This window comes from Gymnoscopelus microlampas (genome assembly GCF_963454915.1).
Source record: "Gymnoscopelus microlampas genome assembly, chromosome: 14".
NCBI lineage: Eukaryota > Metazoa > Chordata > Actinopteri > Myctophiformes > Myctophidae > Gymnoscopelus > Gymnoscopelus microlampas.
In genome coordinates, this window is record NC_139951.1 from 42277434 (window position 1) to 42299804 (window position 22371).

Consider the following 22371-nt stretch of genomic DNA (forward strand, 5'->3'; position numbering starts at 1 on the left):
CATAATTCTGAGAGTGTACAAATGGACCCGTACAGGTTCATTTGGTGCCATGTGTACACTCAGAGTTACAGACCTGTAAAGGTGTCCTTTTGGACACCCCTAGGAACCTTACGGAATCGGAGCGTGAAGAGAGAATCGTTAAAGAACCAGACTTTTAACATCCTAAAAAGGATCCCAACCCTATGCAATGCATGCAGCGACTCAAAGACTTGACCTTATTTACAGGAACATAATGCTGTCACAGACCCTTTAAATCTCTGTTTGCGCGCGCACACACACACACACTTGTCCACCAATACATCCAGCAGATTGCCCACTGATGAGATTAGCAGTGGGTCATGTAAACCCTGGACGTGACTGAAGATGGATCACAGCAGTTAGGTGGACTGTAGGGGTGTGTCCAAACTTAAGGATGTGACGTCCTGCATCCCTAGATCCAAGATGCCATGGCCTGAAGGGACTATCGAGCTGTGATTGGTTTGTTGGTTGTCAGGGAAAACGCATGGAAACAGAAGAAACTTTGATACATATCGATGAATACATCAGATCAGATGGTGCGATGAGAGATATATTAGATACAATTGTAATATATTTTGTGCACTGTAGCAGAAGATTATTACTAATTTGTGAGTATAAATCCATTGGCCAAAACTTAATACAAAAAAAAATCGTGTACAGTACATGAATAATTGGTCATCAACACCAATTTGTCGTTCTAAGTTTAGAACGATAAATTGGTGTTAGAACTTCTAACTAAAGTGGATGCTCGCATAATATGGTTGCAGTTTTTTTTTGCTTGCTGTGAGTGTGAACAACCCTTAAAGGTTCTTAATATGTTTGTCCCTGTTAAAATTACTATTATATAGAGTTTCTTTAGTAACGGGTCTCCCCGTGTCTCCAGCTCTTTAACTAAATATATATATATATATATATATATATATATATATATATATATATATATATATATATATATATATATATATATATGTATATGTATATGTATATGTATATGTATATATATGTATATGTATATGTATATGTATATGTATATATATATATATATATATATATATATATGTATGTTTCAGGGCACAGGATACCAATTTTATTGAATCAGGAGAGAACTCATGCAGGATACATGTGAGATCGGAAGCGATTTAAACAACTGGAACACTACATTTTGAAGTTGGTAAGTAGTGGGTTCCCTGACTTCCCTCCTAATTGGATTTAATTGGTGTCTATACCCTTTACTTTTAAAAGTCTTATTTCAACCAAACACTACCACTTACTTTACTTAGCTTTGAGACCTAAATGTAAAACATAAAACAAATAAATAAACAAAGCAATAAGGGGATAATGTTGATATCAGTATTGTCCGAAAATCAGATTGCCTTGACGACCAGGTATCCAATCACAGCGCAAGCAGCAGTCCGTCCAGCCTATGGGACACATACACCTAATACAGTAGTGTGCTGTCTGTGTGTTGATGTTATCTGCAGGAGGACAAAGTGCAGGATGCAGCACTGTGCTGTGCTTTGAATGAATGCACTATTATAAAGATAACACACTGGAAGAATAGCGGAGAAACCTTTAAAAAAAACTCGCTTTTGTAATGTTATTTAAAGGTTGCATTGTAGGCCTGTATGTAATATAAATAAACGGCGTACTGCGGCGACTAGAAACAATAGAATAATGGATGTAACTTTTATATTGTCAGCCATCGTCTTCACTCTCCTCGCCATTGTTGTGGCAACATCGTTATTTGCAAAGAGTTATAATGTTGCTTCTTCCACGAGAGAAACTAAAGCTGGAGGATTAGATCGACCAGGCAAGAAGAAGCAGACAGTGGAAGACTGTACAGCACTAAGTACTGCTAGATCCTCCCAAGAGCATCTGTCTGTAAGTATAGTCAGTCTGTTGTGTAGGTGGGCACTTATAGGGACATCTGGGCACATCGATGTAACATTGGCAATTTTGTCCAAAATAAAATATTTGGGGAAACAAATGAAGTTAAGTATACATGATTAGATCATGCTTAAACATTTGATAATTAAGGTCTAATATTTCTATAATTGCTACAATACCTTTATATCCAGTCATTTTTGGGGCATAAACAAGAAGTTGAAGGATACAATTAAGTCTGATATGATGAACCTGCATGTTCACATCATATATACTTAACATTACTTAAAGACCTTTTTTTTTTACACTTTGGACAAAATAGCCAATTTTACATTGAGGTGCCCAGATGTGCCTAGGGCCCACCTATCCTGTATCTGTGTGGTTTATATAGGTTTGACTGCCTGTCCATCACGCAGGTTATTATGCTATAATAATAACTCATAGGCTACTCCTGTACACAATGACTGAACATATAGCCTACCCTTTCTCACAGATACTTGGTACATTTATAATACTCTCAAATCCCCCATCCCCAGAAAATAAAGTACTTTTTTAATAACCTAAAGTACTTACAGTTGTTAAGTAGCTATTGTTAATGAACTCATTTAGCTCCATTTCAGTAATCAAATACCCCATTAAGTTGTACAGCATTGTACAGATGGCTGCCATTGCCAAGAGACGACAATGAGAGAGTAGTAAGTATTGTGCTGTGCAGTACTTGAGTACATGTATTTAGTTACTTTACATCACTGGCACGGGGTGTCAAATCCGCACCCAGGGGAGTGTGTGTACTGTGTGGAAGGGAGAGGTGACCTGGGTCTGTCCCACACAGCCGTGTGCCTCATCAGCATCAGGAGATATGGGGGATGAAAATGTAACCTGAGCTAACACATTGATTTACCTTTTCCCTGGCATCAAATCACTGCATTGCAACCTATATGTGGGTCAGGGCCTGGGCTGAGTTGAAACAAACGTTGGCAAGCCCTTTGATTGGAAACTTTGGGATGTTGGTACTACAGTATAGGCATTTTAGAGATCTCTGCCTACCAATACGTCTGGTGAGTCACATCTTTAAATTTAATGTACTTGAACTGGGTGAACGCAATTCAGAGATTTAAGAAATAACAGTACACTGCAGGATCATTTCTAATACTTTAGGTTTAGGACAGTCCTTCATATTGGGTTGTTTTCAAAGCAGTGGGACTAGATTTGTTAGCAGCCGTTGTCTCCGCTGTTCTAGCCCCTACATGGGATTGAAAAATGTCACCAGACGTAGTATTGGTAGGCGGCTTAGCGGAGATGTGATACGTCTGGCTACACAAGACTAGGAGGTTGGTGCTTTTGACACCAGGGGCACTAACGGAAGTCAAAAACAAGCAAAACCTTAAAAAAAACATCCCAATCCCTCCCAATCTCACCCTTAATTCTCTGACAGAAGGAGTCACATCTCGACCCTCACACTGAAGAATTGGGAACAACAACAGTTGAACAGTCCACATCGACACTCTCCGGCCACGAGCCTGCATCTAGTTTAGAAGTAGACTCACCGCCGTCCGGGGCCTCGTCGTCAGGGAGGGGTCACAGGTCATTCATTGGGCTGTCTGATACGGAGCTCCTAAAATGTGCTTTCTCTCACTCCCAGGCCGACGGACCCCCAGAGAGCCTGGGCATCCTAGGTGAGTACTCCTGGTTGTCCCCAAGTCTCCCTTCGTTTACCTGTGACGAACAGGCTTTTACGGTTCCGGGCGGGCACCCAGGCTTTGGAATGCCCTGCCTGAGGATCTGAGGCTAGCAAAACGTATTTTAAATCACTTCTGAAAACATGCTTTTATGTCAAGGCCTTCTCTTAGTGGTTTTGCCTAGGGATGTCCGATATTGCCTTTTTTTCCCCGATATCCGATTTCCTGATATTGTCCAACACTTAATTTCCGATTCCGATATCAATCTATATGCAGACTTTTTTTCCACCAAAGCTAATGTCAGGTAACAACATCACATTATCTCCTGCCGTAGAATTACTGGATGCATTCATACAAGGCTTTCCAAATGTAAACATGCTCTGTGCAAAATGAGAGAACGACTTCAACTTACGTCATGGAAAAAAGTGCCATAGTGGCACTGCCATATTTACTATTATAGTCTCAAACAACATAAGATAATCCTGACAACAATGCCCACAGCAGCAGTTAAACTACTACCGGTAAATATAAACCGGTATATTTGTATATATTTTCCGATATAAAATTCTTATGTTAATATAATATTGGGGGCCCGATATTATCTCTAGTTTTGCCTCATCAGTTATATTGTGTGTTCATTTATTATTATATGTTCATATTATTTTTTTTCACTCTTTTCACAGATGACACAGAATTCAAGTACGGCCCGGGGGCGGTGCGAACACAACAGATGCAGACGATGATGTCTAAAGACGAGTTGGAGGAGGAACAAAGGTAAGTGTGAGCAAAAAAATATCTCAAACTCCTCCTCCTAAAGGTGTGTTGTTCACACCTAATTTAGCTGGGGACCCCCTTGAACCGCTTCAAGGACCTCTTGGGGTGACCAGACCCCACTTTGAGAACCATTGTGCCCTATTTCATACCTTGTCGTACGAGGGCGTCGTGCAGCAAAACTATCCCATCTATCAGCTTGTAGATCTGCTATTTATGATAATTGTGAAATTTCAGTACAAAGACATGCCCAAAACAGGGATGCATTGCTCAAATGTTCAAAGTGGTTAATAATACAGTAGATATATATTTTTGATATTGTAATTATATCCTGCTCTCATCCTTGCAGAATAGAATTCACCAAAGACTTTACCTCTCTGTGAGCCTTGTGACAGGCTGGCAGAGAGAGTGGAGCACATGTGTGGTAAAGTATGAGTCACCATTGTCCCCCCCCATCATCATCATCCCCCCCAGGGTGGGTCACTTTCTGGCCACTGAACAAAGAGTGTTCCAGGGCAATCTATCCGTTCAATCTTACAATTTACAGTTTTAGGCATTTAGCACAGTGGCTTTCAACCTTTTTCATGCCAAGGACCCCTAAATTGTTATACATTTGGCCGCGGACCACCATTTGAAATGTTTTGTGCCAGGGACCGCCAGAAGCAAAGATATCAGTTAATTTTCGCTTTAAAAAATATATAAATATTCAAAAGATATGCACACTTTTTCAAGGTTTTTCAAAAATAGCAGATCTACAAGCTCATAGCGCGGCACTCGGTGCCGCACTATGAGCTTGTATATCTGCTATTTTTGAATAACCAAAGCTAAGCGGTTAAAATGATTGTGCCGCTATGTTAACTCATTTCGCTGGGGAGGGACCCCCTGGTACTCCCTCAAGGACCACTGGTGGTCCCCGGACCACTGGTTGAAAACCACTGATTTAGCAGACACTTTTATCCAGAGCGACTAAGCGAGATAAACACATACATCAAACGCAGAGAGACAGTGTAGTGCCTCAGTAAACCAGGACCACAGGTAAACCAAGAACCTTTAGCATCAGTCTAAACAATTTGCTATCAAAAGAATAAATCTGTACATTGAAACTATAGGATGCCAGGTAAACAATGAACCTAGCGTCTGTTTAAATCTAACATCTAAATAACATTTAAATTACATTTTTAACATTGTGGTCAAGAAAAACAAGCCTATGTAACAAAAAAACTAATCTTGACCAATGAGCTCTGACTTGTAGCATTTTTAGCCGTTCCGTTATGTAAAATTTCCTCCCAGAGTGGCCAGGAATTGACCTGCATATACAGTCCCATCGCAGTAATCTGAGAGGTTTTTCACCTCCCAAACGTATGGCTTTTAACACCCCCCCCCCCCCCATCCCAATTATCTAAACCATTATTCTGGTTTAGATTTTCCATTTCCAACCAATTATCTATGCCATTATTCTGAGTTGGCTCTCCATTTCTCAAGAGTATAATAGCAGCCTTTACTGCTGCTGAGTGGAGGTGTTGATTGAAAACAAGCCTGCATGATTGTGTGCTTAACCTCTATGACTGAAGGTCAGACTAGTCAGTGTTCTGTTAATCCTCCAAGGCCTCTCCTCTATTCCACCACTAGGGGGCCCCACCAAACTATGGTTTGTCATCCATAGATGGTAGATGGAATCCACACACTGTATGGAATGCTCCCAATGTGAAATTAATGTGCAGTGCTGCACACTTTGGCAGCGTTATAAAGATTTTGGCCGCTCCTCCTAATGCATGCATGTCTAAAGAAGCAGGGGGTCTATCCACAAAGAAAATCATCACTCACTGAATTTTCAACTGATTATCAACCAGTTGGCTTGTTACAAATGCTGACACTTATGATACAGGATACATGGTTGAATTAAAAATGTTTTGGATTTTCATACCAAAATACTATATCTTACCTAGATAGTAACAGTAATGTAATTATAAAACAGGACAAACAAAGCGTTTGTCTCAGGCACTACAACTCAGGAATATCTCTTGCAGTGGAGTTAAGGTAGGTGTTTTTGTACCAATATGGCGGCAACGTTGACGTACCATCTACTGGCCAATGCGGCATCTACATACACTATATTATTGTTCATATACAGCCAATGGTTGGTCACCCTAAACAACTGACTCATGAGACTTTTCATTTGTACAGTAATAATTTAGTAAATGGGTCCTTTTCACAGTGATAAAAGTTGAACTTTTATTACTCATTTACAGGCATTTAAACTGGCTTGGTTTGGCTTGTCTGTTGTCCTTTTTCTTTTACTGCAACATTGTTATGGATTCTAAGCTTTCGCTGTGCATTTTGTCAAGCTGACAACATTTCAAATCCTTCACACGCTTACCTGTATGTATTTACAAGGCCCATCAAAGAATGCAAGTTCTTAGTGAAAAAAACCCCAATATTTTTGGAGTCTTCGAGTGAATTTAAACACAAATAGCCGATCTACAAGGTCGCAAATAGCCAATCAGTAAGGTCACAACGTGTCACCTGGCGACGCGTTGTGACAGTTGCGAATACATTTTTGCCAATTAACCAAATTAACCAAAATAATCAAATTGTTTCATTTCGATTCACTGCTATATAAAAAAATCTTATCCCAAAACATGCGCTTCTCGATTATTTGATTAATTGAAAAACGAATCGATAGAATAAATGCTATGATAATGGATAGTTGCAGACTATCCATTAGTGATGGGAAAAAAAGTTCATTTCAGTGAACGAACGATTTCGTTCACGTTCACGGCAATGATTCGTTCAAATGATTCGTTCACATTCTCGTTCAGTAGCGCTATTTTCTAGTGTTAAAAATTTACTTGAGTAAAAGTACAAAAGTATTGGCATCAAAATATACACTTAAAGTCCCAAAAGTAAAAGTACTAACATATTTGAAAATAGCCGATCCACAAGCTCACAACGCGTCGCGATGCGACGCGTTGTGAGCTTGTAGATCTGCTATTTTCAAATAGCCTAGGTATAAAATAGGGCTAAAGTGGTTAATGTGTGTTTTATAATGTGTGTAAAACACCATCGCGGGAGCGTTTTTTTTTTTACGTCGCGCGTGAACGTAACAGTTTCAGAAAGTGAACGAGCTCGTTCACGTTCGCGGCAATGAACTAGTTCTTTTGAACGAATCAATCATGAACGACACATCACTACTATCCATTATCAATGGTGATATAGCCACCATTGATCAAATGTACGTACACATGGTTGATTTGACGTTTGCTTCCTTCCCAGAGTTCAACGGGAGCAGCTGGCGGCCATCTTCCAGCTGCTGAAGGACAACCAGGAGACATTCGGGGAGGTGTCTGAAGGAGACATGGAACAGCAGCTCAAACTTTACTCCATCTAAGGTTTATTTATACCCCATTAAGACCTGGCTCAGATTCTACGAATGCCTTCTAAACCAGTAGTTCTCACTTTCAAAGATTTTTCAAAAGTGTTAAAAAAATAGCAGATGTACAAGCTTGTAGCATGGCACGAAGTGACGCGCTGTGAGCTTGTATACCTGCTATTTTTGAATAGCCAACGCTAAAATCTAAAATGACACGGATGCTTTCCCGGTTCTAATGGGTCATACCCCATCGCACGATGATGCCGACAAGTTCTCATTCGTGAAAATCTGTTCATGTCAGCAAGCAGTACCTTCGTTATAAAAAAAATAGTATAAATTAAGCAAATATAAACTTGTATTATAACTTTTTCGTGTTGATTCGTTGATAAAAAATAAATAAAATATAAATCCTAAAATGGCCTATGTCATTTTTTGAGGATCTTTTTTTTTTTTTTTTTTTTTCTGCCAAAATCATCTCTTTATGATGCTGGCCACCTCTGGTAAAATCGCCTACATCCTTATTGAAAAGATCATGCTGTTCCCACCCCAGTAGTAGAATGGCCTAAGTGAAGAGTGTGACCTAGGCCATTTTATGTAGCCTAAGCCACAAGGCAATGTGACTTAGGCAATTTTATAACCTGCACTGTTTTGCCTAAGTCACTTGGCCGTAAATTGGTCATTTAACACATTGACTGCCATCGGCTAATCTCAGAACGTCCATCGTAGTGCCACGCTATTTCTTACCTTTTTTGTTTTTTTGATTCCGTCATAGGCCCCGCTAAATCCGTTTAAAATCCGCGTTCATTTGGTTCGACACAAACACGGGACCCGACCGAACAAAACGCTGAAAACCGTGCCGCGATCCGACACTGCATTCTGGAGAACGAGAGGAAAACGCTAAAATGGTGGATGTGGTGAGAAAAACAACAAGCCAGAGATAATGGCGTCCAAAGCTAGACGCTAGACAGGAAACGGAGGCGGGAGAAAAACCGGAAACAGTATTATTTTGTTTCCGGCCCGCCCCCTTCGAGACCGGAAGTGCAAAAAAAATCCGGAATCTGCACCTGCACGATTTAACATGGGAAAACACCCGCCCCGTAGGACTACGGGAACGGCAGTTAACGGTTGGATTTAACGGCCCGTAGGACTACGGGCCTGGCAGTGGATGTGTTAAAGTCATTTAATCCTCTTATGTTACAGAATTGACATTCAGCGTTATTTGTATGTCAATATTCATATATAAACGGTTAAGAAATATATTATATATTTGGTTCAGTTTATTCTGTTTTTCGGAAAAATAAGCCATTATTTTAGGACGGTGACGTGTTATGAAGTCATTCCATTTTTATAAAGAAAACTTTTATTTATTTCACTGGTTATTTTTGTTATGAAAAGCTTCATTTGTTTAGTTATTACCTCTTGCTTTTGTGCAGTCTTTTTGTCCATGTCACATGTTCTGTTTGTTCACGGGATTTTCAAAATGCTGTTTGTGTCAGGCTGACCGAGCCTTGTTAGTGACACAGAATTACCACCATTTTATGTTTGTTGTTGTTTGTTGTTTAAAATTTTGTTTAAAATCTTCGACTTGGAACAACCAATAGTTGCATCACACAGTGAAATATCATTCATTATTTATTTTCATAAATAGATTGATAGATTGATCACTTCCAACAAGAAGAAGACTGTATGTCTTTTCTCTGGAGTTTGTCGTTGCAATGGTGTCATCATGTCTTTGCCAAATCCACAAATTTTCCCATTTGTCCATCTGGCTGATCTGATTGTTGCCATTGGGCATGGCTCTCTGCAAAGTTCATCAGGTGTTTGTTTTTTTGCAAGGAGGAATCTCTGGATCAAAAGACCCCACAACAAGTGGACACTGACAGCCCTCATAAAGAAAGAAATAAGACTGTGAGGAACTCCCGTAGTGTGGGATGAACATCAGCGGAGGGTTTTAGACTGTGTCTACATGCACCTATTCATACTGTATGTAATTTGAACTTGTGCAAATAAAACTTGTTATAAATAAACTTTTTATTTATTTCTTGTATTTGTTATTTTTGTTACAAAAAGCAGCATATGTTTAGTTCCTCTTGCTTTGTTAATGGGTGTCATGTTTTTTTTTTTTTTTTTAAAGTTCACGGGGTGTATATTTTATTTCTCAAAGTATTTGAACTTGGTAAAACAACACACATTTTATGGGTTTAGTTAGTCATAGCCAACATATGGTGAAGTATTTGAAGCGCAGGTCATTGCAACAACCACCGATCTTGTGAAAAAACTAAAAGAGGACCGCCAAATATTCTAGACTTTCCGCCAATAATCATATTCTTTGAGAGATACATCCGAGTTTTTGCCGGGTCAAACAAGGGAATCACGTGACGTTGATCCCCTTGCCCTATTCGCTTATACTAGGACAGTGGTTGTCAACCAGTGGTCCTTGGGGGGATACCAGGGGGTCCCCAGCAAAACTAATTAACATAGCGTCGCAATCATTTTAACCAATTAGCTTTGGCTATTCAAAAATAGCAGATATACAAGCTCATAGCGCGGCACCGAGTGCCGCGCTATGAGCTGGTAGATCTGCTATTTTTGAAAAATCTTGGAAAATGTGTGCAAATCTTTGAATACATCTATCTTTTAAAGCGAACATTTTTAACTCAAATCTTTTCTTCTGGGGGTCCCTGACACAACATTTTCAGATGGGGATCCGCGGCCATCAATTTAGGGGTCCCTGGCATGAAAAAGGTTGAAAACCAGGACATGCCGTATGTGCAGGCAGAAGAATAGCTGACAGCAGATGACTGTCGATCTGCTTGTTTTTGCTTTGGACATTTCATTTGCAATATGTAAAATTACAACATGAGGTGAGGATCTTACTGTAATGACCTATGTGTAAGTGTTGAGTATATTATTTTCCTAAAAACATTTAAACTGACAGTGGTGTGTGTGTGTGTGTGTGTGTGTGTGTGTGTGTGTGTGTGTGTGTGTGTGTGTGTGTGTGTGTGTGTGTGTGTGTGTGTGTGTGTGTGTGTGTGTGTGTGTGTGTGTGTGTGTGTGTTCTGTTCTTGACCCCATTGAAGTGTTGTCTGGCTCAGTGTGTTCAGCAGTTGGATGAAGATGCGTAACTAGGTACTTGGTCAGTTTTCAGCACACATCTTGGTTCAGCTGCAGCCATGAGGCGCTTAAAGACAGAATCGGACACCACTGTGAAAGGTTGGTTAAGTAACTATGGTTTTAGTGTGATTAATTTGTCAAAGTGTTAAGCAATTGCATTTGTTGTGAACTCTCACTCAATTAAGACTGCTGTGGGTGGGGGGCCATGGCGGGCCAAATCAGAGCAGTGCTGTGGTTAATTGATTGGCAGATGTATTCAATTCAATCAATAAATATAATTGTGCTTCTTTATAGTGTACACACACACACACGCACGCACGCACGCACGCACGCACGCACGCACGCACGCACGCACGCACACACACACACACACACACACACACACACACACACACACACACACACACACACACACACACACACACACACACACACACACACACACACACACACACACACACACACACACACACACACACACACACAGGGGGGTCAATCCCTCGTTTGTGTGACTTTAAAAAGTATATAATGCATGTGCTTCTTCCTCATTGCAGACAGGAAGAGGCAGTTCACCCTGACATTGAGACACACAGAGGAGAGAGAAAGGTAAAAGACACCCAGTGCCCACCACAGACCCCCATATGAAAATATTTTGTGCCGGGGACCCCATAAAAGATTTGTGTTGCTCATATCTTAAAAAAGATTATTCCATATTCTTCACTATGATTAATGACTTTTCAGTTGGCTGTTATTGAACAACTGATGTATAACATAGGGTTAAGGTGGGTTAAACTTTGAGAACCAAGTCCATAGATGAAAAGAGCAAGTGCAGGTGGGCTACAAGTTAAATCTCTGCTGCCCTCTAGTGACGGTGATAGTAGACTGCAATGTGAGGCACTGTGTGTGAAAGAGCATCCTCCCTCTCACTACAGTCAGATGGAAAGTGTTCCTAACTAAAAAATAATAATAATATCACATGAAGGTGTTGCACGCACGTACATTTACTTGTGTGCAAAATAGAAAACACCAGTCCTTGGTTCAACTGACTGATATTGTCCTGCTAATACGTGAGAGGGCCATGGTTTTTCAATAAATGTTTTCATTTATTTTTCTATTTTCTGGCATTTTCCCAAAGCATTCTAAAGAATAAATGAAAAAAGTAATTGAAAATACACCCCAAACATGTTTGAAAGTGAAATATCCCTTTAATTAATGTATGTTTTGTACAGATGTACAGTAGTAAAAGTACAAAGTATTGATAAAATTGACAAACTCTAGTAAAGTAAGAGGCCACTCCATGTTGGAGTGGCTTCCAACATGGGGGAGGGCTCAAATCCCCTTTTCCCTCGTCTGTAAAAAAAGAGGGAAAAAAGGGAAACATGAGTGAAACACGTTGCTTGGCTGAATGGCGTTTAAAAAAAGAAAACGGTTGTTCTACAACAGCGGTTCTCAAAGTGGGGTCCAGGGACCCTCAGGGGTTCTAAATGGACCCTTACAGGTCTGTAAGTCTGAGAGTGTTCAAATGGAACCACATTTTGTACACTCTCAAGAGTTATGGTGGGGTCCTTGAAATTAAAACGTTTGAGAATCACTGTTCTGCAGAATTCAATTCAACCACATTTGAGACTTGTGTCATTCCTATATTTGTCAGAGTAAGAGTTAGCCTGGTTCCAGACCATAGACCCCGCCCACTCTCTGAGTGGACTGCTCCTCTTGGTCTGGTGTCATAATGTGAGCCTATGGCTTTTCACGGTCGAAGAAAAAACTGTCAAATCAGAGTCGGAGGTGGAGGTGGTCTAACGACAAGCCAATCAGCGAATATCTGCTAAAACAAGCTGTGCGATGACATCAGATGTAGGCGGATCCGTGGATCTCTTGTGATTGGTTTAAGGAAATTTGAATCCCCTCCCCCTGGTAATCGCAGACACTGCAGCCAATGTCAGACTGAAGCTCCACACAGCTTCAGGCTGATGATCAGGCTAGGTAAGAGTGTGAAGTAGGACCCAAATGCAGAACGAGCAGCCAGGCGAGATTCAACTCAAAAAGGTTTAATAACCAACAAGAACTCAAATACAGACACTAAACTCACACTAAATGACAGTCTGACAAGGAACAGGTGAGTTTAGCCCATTCAATCCGGGAACACATCTGTGTCATTTTAGATTTCTTTGGCTATTCAAAAAACTAGCAGATATACAAGCTCATAGCGCGGCACCACCAATAAGGTAGCATACGGCAGTAGGGAGACAATAATAAGGCAGCATAAGGCAATAGGCAGTCAGTAATAAAGCTGCATAATGCAGTAGGTAGTCAGTAATAAGGGAGCATGAGGCAGTAGGGAGTCTACTCACATAACAGTCAAATAAAAGACAAGTGATAAAACGAAAGTACAGCATGTATGTTTGTGTGTCTGTATGAGTACGGCATAAACAGCTGTGACTGAATGCATGCAAGACAAAGCTGCAAATAATGACACGAATTTAACACAAACAGAAGGCACAGTGCACTCACACACGTGCCACATAGATACGTTGTGTGCGTGACACATGCACATGCACACAAACAAGGGGGGCCCCACAGGCCCCACCTGCAACTGATTACAACACAAACAGGACGGCAGTACCACTTGACAACAAGGGAGCATAAGCAGCAGGGAATCGGTAATAAGGCAGCATAAGGCAGTATGGAGTCAGTAATAAGCCTAAGGCAGTAGGGAGTCAGTAATAAGGCAGCATGAGGCAGTAGGGAGTCAGTAATGAGGCAGCATAAGGCAGTAGGGAGTCAGTAATGAGGCAGCATGAGGCAGTAAGGAGTCAGTAATGAGGCAGCATAAGGCAGTAGGAGTCAGTAATCAGTAATGAAGCTGAATAAGGCAGTAGGGAGTCAGTAATAAGGCAGCATAAGGCAGTAGGGAGTCGATAATTAAGGCAGCATAAGGCAGTGGGGAGTCAGTGATTAAGGCAGCATAAGGCAGTAAGGGGTCAATAATAAGGCAGCATAAGGCAGTAGGGAATTTAACACAAACAGGAGGCACAGTGCACCCCTCACACACACGCCACATAAATACGTTGTGTGCGTGACACACATGCACATGCACATGCACATGCACATGCACATGCACATGCACATGCACATGCACATGCACATGCACATGCACATGCACATGCACATGCACAAACACATGCACATGCACAAACAAGGGGGGCCCCACAGGCCCCACCTGCAACTGATTACAACACAAACAGAACGGCAGTACCACTTGACAATAAGGGAGCATAAGCAGCAGGTATCAGTAATAAGGCTGCACAAGGCAGTAGGGAGTCAGTAATAAGGAAACATAAGGCAGTAGGGAGTCAGTAATAAGGGAACCTAAGGCAGTAGGGGGTCAGTAATAAGGCAGCATGAGGCAGTAGGGAGTCGGTAATAAGGAAACATAAGGCAGTATGGAGTCAGTAATGAGGCAGCATAAGGCAGTAGGGAGTCAGTAATGAGGCAGCATGAGGCAGTAGGGAGTCAGTAATGAGGCAGCATAAGGCAGTAGGGAGTCAGTAATGAGGCAGCGTGATGCAGTAGGGAGTCAGTAATGAGGCAGCATAAGGCAGTAGGGAGTCAGTAATCAGTAATAAAGATGAATAAGGCAGTAGGGAGTCAGTAATAAGGCAGCATACAGCAGTAGGGAGTCAGTAATAAGGAGCATAAGGCAGTAGGGAGTCAGTAATAAGGAGCATAAGGCAGTAGGGAGTCAATAATAAGGCAGCATAAGGCAGTAGGGAGTCAATAATAAGGCAGCATAAGGCAGTAGGGAGTCAGTAATTAAGGCAGCATAAGGCAGTAAGGAGTCAATAATAAGGCAGCATAAGGCAGTAGGGAGTCAGTAATAAGGCAGCCTAAAGCAATAGTGAGTCAGTAATAAGGCAGCATAAGGCAGTAGGGAGTCAGTGGTAAGGCATCATAAGGTAATAGGGAGTCATAAGGCAGTAGGGAGTCAATAATAAGGCAGCATAAAGCAGTAGGGAGTCAGTAATAAGGCAGCCTAAAGCAATAGTGAGTCAGTAATAAGGCAGCACAAGGCAGTAGGGAGTCAGTGGTAAGGCATCATAAGGTAATAGGGAGTCATAAGTCAGTAGGGAGTCGATAATAAGGCAGCATAAAGCAGTAGGGAGTCAGTAATAATGGAGCATAAGGCAGTAGAGTCAGTAATAAAGCAGCATAAGGCTGTAGGGAGTATTTAGTAATCAGTATATTCGGTCATTTGCACACACATATACACGCACACACCGTTTCCGTATCCGCTATAGACCCAGACCAAGATCAGCAACCGGCAAAGCCAATTGATCCCACTGTTACTCCCATACTGTAACAGCTGCCACTGCCATTCAAATAAAATCTATATGAAGACGAGTAATAATACAAAATGATTGGAATGAGGCGATCATCAAACATTTTCCTTGCGCACTCTTCAAATCAGGTTTAAGGTAAAATAAAGTATTGTGTCTAAAGGTTTGTCATGCCCAATCTGTATGAAACAGATTGGGGAACTGGGAAGAAAAGCTTTTAACTCAGTCAATTACGCCACGCCCACTGAAAAAATATTTACAAACAGAAATAGGTTGGAACATCAATCTGCTCTGTAAAATCCTCAGTGTTAATTTAACTCAGAGAGTGTACAAATGGAACCAATTTGTGCACTCTCTTTTGGACCCATGGTGGTCCCAGGACCTGACGTTGAGAACCAATTCCTTATATACTACGGCTGTTTACTGACGTAGTACTAAACCCCTCAAAATTCTGTGTAATGCCGCATAAGAGAATTCAGGTACTGGTTCTCTCGTGTCAGAGCAGTTTCCTGCCTCTTCAGATTCAGCTGCTCCAGTCGAACCTTATTGAAGCGCTGCCAGAATCGCTCCATGTCCCTATATTCCGCCATTGACTCTGCTATTTCTCTGGGCAGTGGCTCAGTTGCATGCACTCCTTCCTCCGTTGTGCTCGAGGGCGTGACTTTTCCCTGATCACTTGCTAGCTTGACACACATCTCGGCGCGAAACAGAAGTCTCTCCCCCTTCGTACGAATGTCCCGCAGCTTCTTTTCGGCGGCACTGGTGTTCATGACGAGTCTAGTGAGCCGATCCTTCGTTGCCGTGCGCTCACGACCCATCCTCACCTTGACCTGGCGAGCCTTCACCTTCACGTTGTCCGTGCTGACTCTCAGGTCTGTGAACTCACGCTCCCTCTGATTGCCGGCATCCTCCGAGTTTGCCTGTAGCACCATCACGTCCCGTAACTTCTGCAGCTTCCGCAGCTTCTTCGCCTGCTTTATGATCTTTTTGGTACGGGAACGGTCTTCCATAGCCTTCAAAGCGGCCTTAAATTCTACTATTGCTTTTTGGTAACTATCCTCGTCGTCCTGCATGAGTGCGGCCTTCTCGTCTAACTTCTTCTGGTGCGCGATTATGTCCCTCTTTGCGAAGTCCCTCTTTGCGATCTGCATCCTCTGCAATGCGTCATTAACACTTTCGTAGTCCAGATTGGCATAGAATTTCAAGTCAAAATCACGCTTGCGCATCGCCTCGTATACGTCCTTCAAGTAGTTAATCTCTTCCCAGTGCTGTTCCAACCTCTCGTCTCTCTCGGAGTTGAACTCGGCGCTCAGCTCTTGCTGACCGCCTGTCCACAGCTGGTCCACAGCCTTTAGTCTTTCCACCTGCAGAGCCTGCAGCTTGTCTTGGAACTGCAGGTGACAGGTCTGGGCCTGGGCTGCCTGCTGGTGCGCATCGCTGAGGTCACTCGCCAAGGACTTGATTATTCTGCTCTTGCTCATGATCACCTTTTCAAAGACTTGCCTGGACAGGTCAATGTCTTGACGCAGATCCTCCTTGATCGAGGTGCGAAATACATCCAGCCAGTCGCAGTTCACTTGCCGCATGCTCTCAACGCCGAGTTCCTCTTCCTGTTTGAGTTTTTCCAAAAGTAGCTGGAGTTTCTCCTCAGCCGAGGGTCCAGCAGGGCCTTTTTTGGGCTTTGGCATAATGTATAAATTTGTATGAGTGATCCCACTGTGCTTTGCTAATGAATAATAATGAAATGGTAAATGTAATATAAATGTAATATAAATGTAATATATGACCAACCTTGATGAGGTCATTGCTGACCTCAGCCTTGCCCAAATACGGAATTACAGGTCGAAAAGAATGGCTTATTTTCTATCAATTACACACCCCATGAAGCCTTGAATTCATGGAAATTGTTTTGTTTTTGTCGCATTCCTAAGCCAATAATTCAATTACCCGGTGTCAGCTGCGTTAGGAGACCCAATTGGGCATCCACGTTGTGAGCTTGTAGATTCTATTTTCAAAAAATCTTGGGAAAAAAAGGTGAAAACATTTGAATATTCTTGAAACATTTTAACAACACAGATCTTGTATGGGGGTCCCTGACGCAAAATCTTTTCGGAAGGGGGTCCACAGCCACATACAGTACATATTCATTTGGGAGTCCAGTCCATGAAAAGGTTTGAGAACCAGAGGGGCTACAGTGTATATAAATAGATCATTATTGCTCCCACGAGGGAAAGTCAGTTGCCATGGCTATTGTAACAATCATAAAAATACAAGAACAGATAATAGAAACACAGCAGATTAGAATCAATAGCAAGCCAGGTAAAAAAAGGAGGGCCACAAATGAAAGCGAGAGCAAGAGTCACATTGGTCATTAGGGTTATTGTAGTTAACTAAAACTAAAGAAAAACTAAACCCAGAATTGAAAAAACATTTTAGTTAAGCGAAAAAAATGTAAACCCATAACTAACTGAAACTGTATTGTGTGTTTACAAACACCTTAGTTTTAGTCTCGCCAGTATCCAATATGTTTCTTAAAAAATAGAGAAAATATCTACTATGTTCACTATTGTTCTGAGCTTTCTGACTCAAAGTAACACAAAAATGAACAAAAACTAAACTAGCAAACATGTTTGAAAACGAACTACTGAAATGGATGAACATGAAGTCAAAACGAAGTAAAACAAAAACAAATGTAACTATAAATATACCTTTGTCATAAGTATGCTAACCAGACGGAACACCTGGTAGTGGAGCGACAATCGCCATCATTGTACAGGTTCATGGCTACCTGCAAGGACTGACCGAGTCCCATGGGTCCTCTACATGGTGGTATAGGGTGAATATGGGTAACGCCGCTGCTACTCAGCAGCTGAGTACCGGAAGGAAATGTTGGCGCTTGTATTGATGTGACTGGCCGCAACAGACGCTTCAAATGCCAAAGAACCTGAGCCTCCTCAGGAAGAACAGGTTGCTCTCTGGCCCTTCCTCTAGAGCAGCGATTTCCAACCTACAGTATGTGGGCCCCAAAGTAATTGTGCAAAACACTAAGAAGTTAATGATAATATAACATTAATGTAAAAAAATAATGTGAAAAAAATAATAACGGTATTTATTATGTAAAAAAATAGTTTTCTTTGTGATACCAATAAATACAAACGTAAAGTATACTATGTTATTTCCACTGATCCAAGCAATAGATTGATCATTAAAGTAAACGTTTAATGTTTGTCGCGATGCAACGTGTTGGAAGTTTGTATATCTGCTATTTTCACTACTGTAGATTTTATTAATTTTTTCATCATTTTCGCTTATATAATTACAGACCCAAAACAGGGATTGATTATTAATCTATTATTTTGTTAAATTATTGATTATCGATGATCTTTTTTTATAATGTATTAAATCGATTAGTTTGATTAATTGTTGCACCCCTATGCTCAGCTACATAAAATACAGACATTTGCAGTTGCCTATAGCATCAAGTTATGGGGGTAGTTGAAATATATATATAAACATTTCAGAAGCACTGTTCTGCAGAATTCATTCACCCACATTTGAGGCTTGTGCAAAGCTAGCTGCCTGGCGGGGATGAAAATAGAAGGAATCCATCAGCACCAGTGGCTCTCAAAACCTGGGGTCATTGAGGCCGTTCCAGGGGGTCCACAGCTAAAATATTAATAGCAACCAAATGGTCCCTTACGGATCATGTAAATCTGAGTGGAGCCGGTTCCATTTTGTAAACTCTCTGAGTTTACAGCCCGGTGTAAGGGTAGTCCTTTTGGACCATGGGGGTCACGGTCACCGGACACAACGTGTAGAACTAGTGCCTTATATACTGTATACACTGTGTACTGACACAGCACTGAACCCCTCAAAAGGTTTAGTGCCTTTAATGGAATTAATCAAAAGTAATTCCCCACAAGAGCATGCAGGTGCTTGTTCTCTCGTGTCAGAGCAATTTGCTGCTGCTTCAGATACAGCTGCTCCAGTCGAACCTTATTATAGCGCTGCCAGAATTGCTCCAATTCCCTATATTCCGCCATTTCCTCTGCTATTGCTCTGGGCGGTGGCTCCGTTGCGTGAGCTCCCTCCTCCTTTGAGCTTGGCGGCAGGACTTTTACCTGCTCGCCGTCTATCTTGGCACACATCTGGGCTCGAAACAGAAGTCTCTCCCCCTTCGTGCGAGTGTCCCGCAGCTTCTTTTCGGCAGAGCTGGTGTTCATGACGAGCTTGGTAAGCCGGTGCTTTGCCGCGGTGCGCTCACGACTCATCCTCACCTTGACCCTGGTCGCCTTCATGGCCACCTTTCCGACGTTGGCTCTCATTTCCGCGGTCTCCCGCTCCCTCTGATTGCCGTTGTCGCCCGATCCCGCTTGTAGCTGTAGCACCATCGTGTCCCGCATCTTCTGTAGCCCCCGCAGCCTCCTCCCGGTAGCTAAAATCCCTTTGGTGCAGCAACGGTCTTCCATGGCCTTCAAAGAGACCTTAAATTCTGCCTCTGCATGTTCGTAAGTGTCCTCGTCCTGCTTGAGCTCGAGCATATCGTCTCTCTTCTTCTGCTCCTCGAGGTGCTTCGCCGCGAGGTCCCTCTTTGTGATCTGCAGCCTTTGCAACGCGTTGCAAAGGCTTTGGTAGTTCAGGCTGGCATCAAATCTCATGTCAAAATCGCGCTTGCGCATCACCACAGATACATCCTTCAAGTAGTCAATCTCTTCCCGATGCTGCACCAACATCTCATCTCTCTCGGAGTTCAGCTCGGCGCTCAGCTCTTGCTGACCGCCTTTCCAGTGTTGGTCCAGAGCTACCAGTCTTTGCACCTGCAGGTCCTGCAGTTTGTCTTGGAACTGCAGGTGAGAGACCTGGGCCTGGGCCGCCTGCTTCTCTGAATTGTTGAGGTCATCCGCCAAAGACTGGATAATATTATCCTTAATCTTGAGCACTTTTTCAAAGATCACCTTGGATAGATCGATGTCTTTGCGCAGATCGACCCTGAGCTGTTTGCGAAGAACACCCATCCATTCGTAGTTCAGTTTCTGTATGCTGAGAATGCTCAGCTTCTCTTCCTCGTGCAACTTTGCCAAAAGTTGCTGGACTTTCTCCTCGGCTGTGGGTCCACTTGCCTTACCTTTACCCCCCTTCTTTCCCTTTTCCTTTTTCTTTGCCATGATGTCTAAACAGGCCTCGGTGATTCCACTGTGCGTAGCTCAAAATGAATAATAGCAAACAGCAAATATGTTATATACTTAGCGGGCCTCGATGAGGTCATTGCTGACATCAGCAATGACCTCGTAATTACAGGTTGAAAATAATAGAAATACATTACCCACAAACCATCTGAACTGGAAGACATATCCATACTTTCAAGCATGCTGCTTGAAAGTACATTTGTATACACTACTTTATTTCTTATGTAAGGGGGGCTATATACAGAGACCAGTAGGCCGTGAAGTGATCCAGAAAAGGTCACAGTAGAGGGCCCTCAACATTATCAGTCCAGTTCAGCTTATTGTTCAGGTGTACGCCCAGGTACTTGTGTCCATGAACTCCACTGACTCCCCATGGATAGTGCAGGGGACTGGGGGCAGTGGTGGAAAAAGTCATCAATACTGCCATGTAGAAAATACTCTGTTACAAGTAAAAGTCCGGAATTCAAAATGTACTTCCAAAAGTAGAAAGTACTCATTATGCAGAATGTCCCGTTTCAAGTTTTCAAATGAATAAAAAGCTTTTGAAAATAGCCAATGTACAAGCCCACAACGCGTCGCATCGTGGCGCGTTGTGGGCTTGTAGGTCGGCTATTTTCGAATAGCCAAAGTATACGTTACGGCGGAAGTGGTTAATATATGTTTTGGAATAATGATGGAAATCCACAAAGTAAATAGAAACTAAAGTTTTCAAATAATTGCAGTGGAGTAAAAATGCAATATTTGACTCTGAAATGTAATGGAGTAGAAGTTAAAGTATTGATATTGAAAATTGGAAATACTCAGTACAGTTCAGTAAACTAAAACAGCCTCAAAAGTGTACTTAAGTACAGTACTTAGTTACTTTCCACCACTGTACATAACTGTGGTGATTCTGTCTGTTTTGCTACTTGACTTTAAAGGGATAGTTCACCACTTCACCCCCAAAATGATTTTTTTCCTATCGATTAGTCACCCCATGGAGACTTGAATTTATGAATAGTTTTTTTGTTTTTTGTCGCATTACTAAGCCAATAATTTGATGACCAGCAGCGGTTTCGGTAGGAGACACAAAGTGTTTCCTTTATGTCTCCTACCGGAACCGCTGCCTACCGGTCCGCTGGTCATCAACTTAATTGGCTTAGGAATGCGACAAAAACAAAAACAAATCCATGAATTCTACTCTCCATGGGGTGACTAATCGATAGGAAAAAAGTATTTCTTTGGTAGAACTATCCCTTTAACTGGCTCTTGTGTTTTCTACGCTGCCCGCTGTTAATCCACAGTGACGTCACGTGTCTGGGGTTAATCTGGAGTAGATGAGACTAGCCCAGATCCTGAAAATGGCTTAGGAGTGAAGGGAGTGTGAATAGGGCTTAACACAGGATCAATAACATGTCCTGTCCAACAGCAAATGTCACTTACGAGTGAGTGTGTGTGTGTGTGTGTGTGTGTGTGTGTGTGTGTGTGTGTGTGTGTGTGTGTGTGTGTGTGTGTGTGTGTGTGTGTGTGTGTGTGTGTGTGTGTGTGTGTGTGTGTGTGTGTGTGTGTGTGTGCGTGTGCGTGTGCGTGTGTGTGTGTGTGTGTAGCACTGAAAGGGAACTGGGGTAGTGGGGCTCTGTCGTTTCAATATGGAGCAGTGTACTAGTACAAGTTTGGTATTCAAAATGTACTTGAGGAAAAGTGCAAAAGTATTGGCATCAAAATATACTTAATGCACCAAAAGTAAAAGTACTTGTTATGCAGTGTGTCCCATTTCACAAGTTTGTTAGTGGAAAAATCTTTTGAAAATAGCAGATCTACAAGCTTGTCGTTCGGCTATTTTCAAATAGCCAAAGTATATATAGGGTTGAAGTGGTTAGTGTATGTTTTGTAATATTACTCAAAATCTTCAAAGTAACTAGTAACTAAAGTCACGTTGTGACGCGTTGTGAGCTTGTAGATCTGCTATTTTTCGTGAAGAGACTTGGTGTTCTGTAGGCTGGAAAAAAAACGCACCAAGTACAGTTGAACTC

The 22371-nt window shown here is 41.9% G+C and overlaps 3 protein-coding genes across 6 annotated transcripts; 1 reads left to right on the plus strand and 2 right to left on the minus strand.

Moving 5' to 3' along the window:
* The first annotated feature begins 1455 nt into the window (after positions 1–1455).
* Positions 1456–9714, plus strand: mxra7 (matrix-remodelling associated 7). 4 transcript variants are annotated; one of them, XR_014602276.1, is made up of 5 exons: positions 1456–1899; positions 3338–3578; positions 4265–4355; positions 7626–8367; positions 8868–9714. XR_014602276.1 is itself a non-coding variant. In XM_084078782.1 (5 exons), the coding sequence occupies exons 1-5, from the start codon at positions 1693–1695 to the stop codon at positions 7738–7740; spliced, it is 606 nt and encodes a 201-aa protein (XP_083934908.1). In that variant the 5' UTR covers positions 1456–1692; the 3' UTR covers positions 7741–9714. The 4 variants fall into 4 exon arrangements, 3 of the variants coding, with proteins under 3 accessions (XP_083934908.1, XP_083934907.1, XP_083934909.1); XM_084078782.1 differs by having other exon boundaries at positions 3338–3424; positions 3473–3578; positions 7626–9714; XM_084078781.1 differs by having other exon boundaries at positions 7626–9714.
* A 5902-nt stretch (positions 9715–15616) lies between these two features.
* Positions 15617–16861, minus strand: LOC311060227 (dynein regulatory complex subunit 2-like; the record flags this gene model as incomplete). The annotated part of the gene is made up of 1 exon (XM_084078360.1): positions 15617–16861. One exon carries the CDS (start codon positions 16859–16861, stop codon positions 15617–15619), a length of 1245 nt encoding a protein of 414 aa, XP_083934486.1.
* Positions 16862–19075: 2214 nt separating this feature from the next.
* Positions 19076–20338, minus strand: LOC311060228 (dynein regulatory complex subunit 2-like; the record flags this gene model as incomplete). Its single annotated transcript, XM_084078361.1, has 1 exon — positions 19076–20338. The coding sequence occupies one exon, from the start codon at positions 20336–20338 to the stop codon at positions 19076–19078; it is 1263 nt and encodes a 420-aa protein (XP_083934487.1).
* Between the last annotated feature and the right edge of the window lie 2033 nt (positions 20339–22371).